This window comes from Austrofundulus limnaeus, unplaced genomic scaffold (assembly GCF_001266775.1).
Source record: "Austrofundulus limnaeus strain Quisiro unplaced genomic scaffold, Austrofundulus_limnaeus-1.0 Scaffold409, whole genome shotgun sequence".
NCBI lineage: Eukaryota > Metazoa > Chordata > Actinopteri > Cyprinodontiformes > Rivulidae > Austrofundulus > Austrofundulus limnaeus.
Window position 1 is genome coordinate 339,384 of NW_013952811.1, and position 7,693 is coordinate 347,076.

Genomic DNA, 7,693 nt, shown 5'->3' on the forward strand with positions numbered 1-7,693 from the left:
CCTAGGACCTGTCTGCCATGGGTGACCCTACCAGGGGCATAAAGCCCCAGACAGCATAGCTCCTAGGATCATTGGGACACTCAAACCCCTCCACCACGATAAGGTAGCAGCCCAAGGAGAGGGCAAATGAAAAAAACAATGAAACAATGTTAAAAAACAATGAAATTACACAAATCAAAAATCAAAATAAAATGAAAGGTAGCAGAAGAATAAATCTTATATCTGCCCCTTTTATCATCAGAGTATATTGTACAAAAAATTAACATAAAATAATTCAATTAAATTCAAAAAATGTATTCATTTCATTAAAAAAATAACTATATATAACAAAAAACAATGAAATTACACAAATGAAAAATGTAAATAAAATGAAAGGTAGCAGAAGAATAAATCTTATAAAGTCTGCCCCTTTTAACCCCAGAATATATTCAAATAAAACATAATTTACAAAACAATACTAAATAAAAGTAAAAACATCAACTCAAACATTAATTCAAATAGCTTCTCATCTTACTTTTCCATGTACCTTTAACGAACTAACTTTTATCTGTCTCTTAAATATATACATAGATCTGGCATTTTTAAGTTCATCCTCCAGACCATTCCACAATCCTATACCCTGGATTAAATTATACCCTGGATTAAATTATACCCTGGATTAAAGTACATCTTTCTCTCACAAGTACGAATATATGGCTTCACAAACATTTCCATCCCCTTAAGATAATAAAAACTGTCTCTCTTAACAAAATTTACCTGAATGTTGGAAGGTAATATGTTCCTGTGAGCCTTGTACATAAACAGTAAAATATYGTAGTCAACCAAATCACAGAATTTCTAAATTTTCAGTTTGCAAAATAACATATTTGATGGATGGTTGTAATCTTTTCTAGCGATAATTCTTATGTAATTCTTAAACAATTTGCAGAAAAAAAATATAACTTTATGCATAAAGTACTGTCAGTCCTGAAACATTGAAAACATATTAGAAATGACTCTCAGCTATTACTAGAGAAAATCTGAGCTTAATAGCTGTGAAAACGATTGCGCTGAAGCTATTTTTGTTTTGGCTCTGGCAGCCATCTTGAATTGAGTTGTCTCCAAAAGTTAATCGGTTGTAGACATACTATCAATGATAACTTTTTGAGAGTCTAATTAAAACCTGTCTAACTATTTGTGAGATATTCTGCTAACAGACAGACTGTATTGACTCCAACATTTAAAGCCAAAGTTTTAAACAAAGATTTTTGTTGTCTGTTAGTGCTCAAAGTATGTGTTTCTGATGACTCTCGTTTACTACCACACCAAATTCTAGTAAAATATCTGTGCAACTGACTGAGTTAAAGCCATTTTTGCATTTTGCTGAGGGTGATCAGCTGTGGCAGCCATCTTAAATTGAGGTGACTCCAAAACGTATTCAGTTGTTGGTGTGCATTTTATGGTTAATTTCTGAGCATTTCAGTAAAATACATTTTACAGTTCATGAGATATTTTGCTAACAGACAAATGAGCACACATAAATGTATGATTACCTACTGATCAAGGTAACAGGCTCAATGGTTATGTAAAACAAAAATTTAAAGGGATTCCCGATTAGTTGTAACATTAGACTTTATTTGATAAACATATACTTTAAAATAAAGACTGTAAAATACTGTAGGCTGTTTAGTTTTTTTTTACATTTTTAAAATATATTTTAACACGGGCGGAGCCATTTTATTTACATGCAAAGCATTCTGGGTAAATGATGACATGTGTAGGTCATCGGTGCGAAGCTGCTAGYGAGCTATATCCACCCTGAAGGTTAATCTTGGACAATATCTGATGATCGACTCTTTTAAATGAAACCAGAGAGCGTTGACAGAGAGGAGAAGGTAGAAATGACTCAGCCTGTAACTGAAAATATAGATGGAGGACAACAGAGCTGCTTCATGGAAGAAGAACCTCAGCTTAGCCTGTTAGCCTTTGTGCTAGCACTGATGCTATATTGCCATATACGTATGCATTATCTCGGTGCTAGCGCAACAAACAAGCTAAACTGAGGTCCTCCATCCATATTTTCAGTTCCAGGCTGAGTCATTTCTACCTTCTCCTCTCTGTCAACGCTCTCTGGTTTCATTTAAAAGAGTCGATCATCAGATATTGTCCAAGATTAACCTTCAGGGTGGATATAGCTCGCTAGCAGCCTCGCACTGATGACCTACTCACGTCATCATTTACCCAGAATGCTTTGCATGTAAATAAAATGGCTCCGTCCGTGTACTATACATATTTTTAAACTTTTAGTTTAAAAATTATAAAAGCTAAACATCCTACAGTATTTTTACAGTCTTTATTTTACAGTTAAATATATATGTTTATTAAAYAAAGTCTAATGTTACAACTAATCGTGGATCCCTTAAAAAATACAATATAACATGCAAATAGCGTTGGGGTGGCCACTGGGGAGGCAAAGATTATTCTGTGGCGGCCATGGACACCCCTGGCTCCACCTCTGCTGAGYCAGTTTAAATTCAAATTAATTTTCAGTAGTTAAATAGTAAAAACAAAAACACAACTCCACATACCCAGAGTTTTGAATGTAGTCTGCAATTTTAGCAATAAAATTCTGATTTCAAAACCATGCAGGTCTTTGACTTTCCCACAAAACACAGATTTATCACGTTCTCCGTTTAAAACTCTGAGAAGTGTTTAAACATCTGACCGATTCTTCAGCTCAGTTCTGACCTGAYGATGGCTGGATCTGCTGCAGGAGGTTCCTCACAGAGGTCTTCTTCTCCTGGGCGGTGGAGCTGAGGTTCTCCTGATCCAGCATCTTCAGCAGCACACCCAGCTCACTCACCAGCACCTCCATGGCTGCACAGAGGGGGGGGGGAACGACGACAAAAGGTCATGATGGGCTTTAGTTTTATAAACAGAAAGGTCAAAAGTCAGACATACAAGTCTAAACAAAGCTCCAATATACGTCCGAGAGCTCTTAAGCGCTTTGCTCCTCTTTCATTTTGTCCTCTTACACCACGGACTGCCAATAACCATCTCATTACAAAGTCCCTCCACCCCCCAGTCAAACCAGACTAAACAAGAAAAGGAAGCTTTAGCAGCTGGAAAACAACATGCTAACTGCTAATTAACTCAAGATGATTTTTTTTTACATCAGGAGTTGAAACATTTAGCTTTCAAATGCTAAAAATTATGACAAGAAGGGAAAAAGTTACAGTTATTTTAGTCAAATCTTGTAAAAGATATGGCAGTCTCGCAAAGATTTGTTGTTTGTGTGGTCAAAGTGTGTGTTGTGATACAGTCTCAGCTACTGCCACTCTAAATTTTAGTTTAATATCTATGACGTTGACTGAGTTACAGGTATTTTCATGTGATGGAGACAATCTTGAATTGAATCGAGTCCAAAAGTTGATCAGTAGTAGATGTATGTGTTCAGTGATGATTTTCTGAGTTATTAAAATATGCCCAGGGGTTCATGAAATGTTTTGCTAACATGGGAGGATGCATTGACTACAATAGTTAATAGCAAAGTTTTGTGAATGGATCTCACATCAGTGAATTTTCAGAATAAAAGTCGTAACCACACCAAGTCCTATATCTGTAAAATTGAATGAGTTGTTTTTTTATGTTTGCTAAGCTGTGGCTGCCATTTTAGTACCGGATTGACTCCCAAAGTTAACCAATTGTAGATGAATTTCTAATTAATACTTTCTGTGATGTTAAACAAACATCATCAAGGGGTTCAATTAGATAATTTGCTAATGAGACAGACTAACAAACACACATAGACACACAGAGTCTAAAAATTCATTGCTCTTTCATCTTTGCTAATTAAAAAAATGGCATGGGAAAAATACCTGAAGGATCACTATAACAAAGCCCAGAGCAAATTGGCAAATTGAATATTTCTTCCTGAGAACCTGATCTCTAACAGTTGGAGGGTTTAAAGTTCATGGATACACAAAATATCTGGCTCCAGTTGGATTTCATGGAACACCATCAGTTCTATAATTCTGGAGACTGAGCTGATAAGAAGATCTGATTCACATCATGTGTTGACCTGAGAGATGGAACTAGTCCACTTGCAACTTTTTAAGAGAAAAACATAAACAAACCACTCGTTTGCCCCCCGTGGCTGCATTTGTTTGGGAAAGCATTGTGCTGGATGTGGTGGTCCAGATTCTTTCTTTAAGTCATGTTCAACTACCAAGAGCCACCAGGTGAAAACTTTTCCTTTGTGCAAAATCGCTGCCTTCCCACGTGCATACTTCTGCCTCTTTAATCCAACACAATCCTTTATAAGACTTTGCTCACACCACCCTCCCTAACCTTTCACTCCTAACATCTCTTCCTCTAACTCACTCCTCAAATCACTCCGTTTTTCACAGACCGGGAGAATTAGAGCTGCTGAACCGTGCATCTTGCTAGGGTCAAACATGGGACAGCCGCTGAGCCAGAACACTATTTTTTGTTCACCGAGCGGTCATTTGGCTACAAGAACTGTTACACAGAACACACACACACACACACACACACACACACACACACGCTCATACTGTGTATTTAGTAAGGAGTGTCAACAGCTTTGGGCCATGACTTTACGAAAGGCATTCCAGAGACCAATACGTTTCCTTGTCTGCAGGTTTTAAAAACAAATATGTTCGGGCAGAAATTTAGGACTAGTTAAGCAAAAATGATCTTGCAGGACGCGTCAAACTTAAGCCTCAAAGATGTATTAATGTCTTAGAATAAGCCTATGCTGCTTTAAAGTCAGCACTGACCGTAAAAACTACATCTCCCATAATGCATGTTGGTTATTTTACCAGCAAAATGACAGCATCCCACCACTAAGTGGAGGTGCACAGGGTTCCAAAGTAGGCAGCAGCTGAGAAAATTTGCCATGTAAAATCTCCTTTTCACTCCCTTTTTCCACAGTTGCTCCCACTGCGGCGCAGTTGTACTAGGAAGTGGGAATTTCCCACTTACACATCTTAAATTTAAAGTGGAACAACTCCTAAAATGGGAATTTTTTTTTATCAGAAAGTGGGATAGTTCAGAATTCAAGATGGCAGCTACTCACTAGAGCTCGGTGAGTAGAACTCTCTTACCTTTACCTTTAGTAGTCGTTCTGAATTCATGTCACATGTACTTAGTCGTACACATAGTACTATTCAGTGTTTAAAAGAAGACAGGTTAAAACGCTGTTCCTTTGCAGAAAATACCACATAGAGCTCAGTTGTTTGTTAGCGGTGCTCAGCCCTGAGACAAGCAATGCTACATTTTGTGTTTAATTCAAATTCAATTCAAAAATACTTTATTCATCCCAGAGGGAAATTAGGTTTAGTTGAAGCGCAACGTTCAAATTTATTACAACTGGCCCTTTGAGGGCTGCCATAATTCTCAGTGGTTCTTGGTGAAAATGAGTCTGACTCCCATGTTGTCAGCAATCATCACTAATAAGTATGCAGTCTCAGTCCGCACCACTCAGGATTATTTTATTCATTCATTTTTTGCTAATTATAATTATTTTCCAGAAATAATCACACACTTTAAATTTGTTGACAAAGTAAATGTTTATATAATAGTATTTCTACAAACCGTCAACACTTTTGGGAATGGAGACGTTTTAAGATTGCAGCCACACAACTTGGTCTTATTCAAAAAATCTGCAGCAGGTAAGATACTAATTAATCATAGCCTAGTGCTGGGCAGTATACCATTTTGTACCGAATACCGGTTTTTATTTTTGTTATATGAATTTTTTGAATACTGGACATTCCGGTTGAAATAGCGGAACGTTTCGTCGCGGCCGCCAGTGAACTGTTGTTTCCCGGGGGACATTTTTCCTTGCTGCACCGCTATGAGCGTTAGCATGCTAATGTTTGGAACAGCTAGTTGCAGCCGTGGGTGGCGATTCTGCTGCTTATACTGACTGATGTTTAAAAAAACATCCCGTTTTCACCATCGCTGAATGTAGTAAACACCTCTTCAGTGACGTGCACAGTTATGCTGCGGGGTGGGGGGGGTGGGGGGGGTGCGGACATGAAAGCACCCGCTGAGCAGCAGGAGGAGAGGAGAGCGGAAAAAGTTCAAAACATATTTCTAGCAGCAGAACAGGTTAAAAGATGGCTGTCTTATGATGTTTATAGTTTTTTTTTATCATCCTACAGGCTCTGACATGTTAGATAAATTTGAAAATCAGGTTTTGAAAAAATCCGTAAGACTTGAAAAGATCCGTGAGATTGCTCTATACGCCCGTATACCTGCAAAATGACGTAAAATCCTTATAAGTTACGGACAATCCGTACAAGTTGGCATGTATGAGCAGGGTTTGTACATTTTATTATCAGCTGAGCTGTGATGAAAAGAAAAATACCGTCAAATACCGTGAAACCGGTGAAAATKTTGAAAATACTGTGATATAAAATTTTGATCATATCGCCCAGCCCTATCATAGACTTTAACTCAAAACTCTTCTTAAAATCAACGACGGTTGCTTCATGTGGGCTTTCCTAGGCTTCAAATGGCTTGCCATGACAACAGTCAAACAACAACATCTACAGCCAGTTTGTGTCTATTTAAAAACACAGTTTTATTTCCTACCATTGTTAATGATAGCACGCCAACACTCCAAGAAACCGGTATCAGGAATTAATTCATGCAGGAACTTGGAATGTCTCCTCATTAGGATTCCATTCACCCAGAGGAAATAAGGGAAATGAAGTTCATGGGGGGGAGGAGGAAGTGCACAAGAGTGGGCCGCCTTGGCCTGGTAAAGTGTTGTCTCTCTGCCAGCTGCTCCAGCTGTTTAGATTCTGACTTGAGCGTAGCACTGGACTTCCCCTACCCAAGTGAAAGACAAAACCTTTTCCACAGCATGACTCATKCACTGCAGAGAGAAATTGAAATTTACACCAGTCAGCACTAAATCAAACACATCGCAAGAATCAAAGCAGCACTCTCAAGGAGTTGGCATGAAACTCAACGCCCAGCTTGTAAAGTTCTTTCACCATTTCATTTGGACCTGCGCTTTAAAGAGCTGATTATTCAACTAGAGGATTATAGCACCATTATACCTGGGCCAGAGTGAGCAAAGAGGAACTACTTCTATGTATTTAGCACGTGGGGTGGATAAAACCATCTTTAATCACAACCTTCCTAACATTAATTAGGTTCCCACACGTTTAAAATGATTCTGATTTGAAATGTTCTATTTGGATGTTTTGTCTAAAAGAAGGAAAGAATAATTTGTGAGGTCAGCATTAAAAAGTAACTCCACATACTGCAAAATAAAGTACGGTAGGTCATATTAAATAAGATGAGATTTAAAATCTCGATTGCCTAAGACCTTCTTTTATAAAAAGCCCTAAAATATTTAACAATGTTTTAAGGAAAGTAAATTSCCCACAACGTTTTTATGCCAGAATCTTAAACTGTGTCCTTTAGTTGATAAATGACAAAGTCCTTTTGGTTGATTCCAGACAATGACAATGTGCAATCCCAAATTTGGGCTGCCACGATTAATCGATTAATCGACGACTAATCGATTATTAAAATAATCGATGACTAATTTAATAATCGATTAATCGATTTCTTTCTTATTTTTGTTCTTTACTTTTTTTTCTCTCTGAACTGCTTTGACACCTTCCGCTGCCACATCTACCTTTCTGTCCTTGACACACATGCACAGTAG

At 37.8% G+C, this 7,693-nt stretch overlaps 1 protein-coding gene across 2 annotated transcripts in view; it reads right to left on the reverse strand.

Moving 5' to 3' along the window:
• afap1l1a (actin filament associated protein 1-like 1a) overlaps positions 1-7,693 on the reverse strand; it is a 50,019-nt gene that overhangs the window by 16,538 nt on the left and 25,788 nt on the right. For both annotated transcript variants that reach the window (XM_014024147.1, XM_014024149.1), the window contains exon 2: positions 2,728-2,856. In XM_014024147.1, the coding sequence (XP_013879601.1) occupies positions 2,728-2,856 (129 nt within the window). The remainder of the gene's footprint in view (positions 1-2,727; positions 2,857-7,693) is intronic.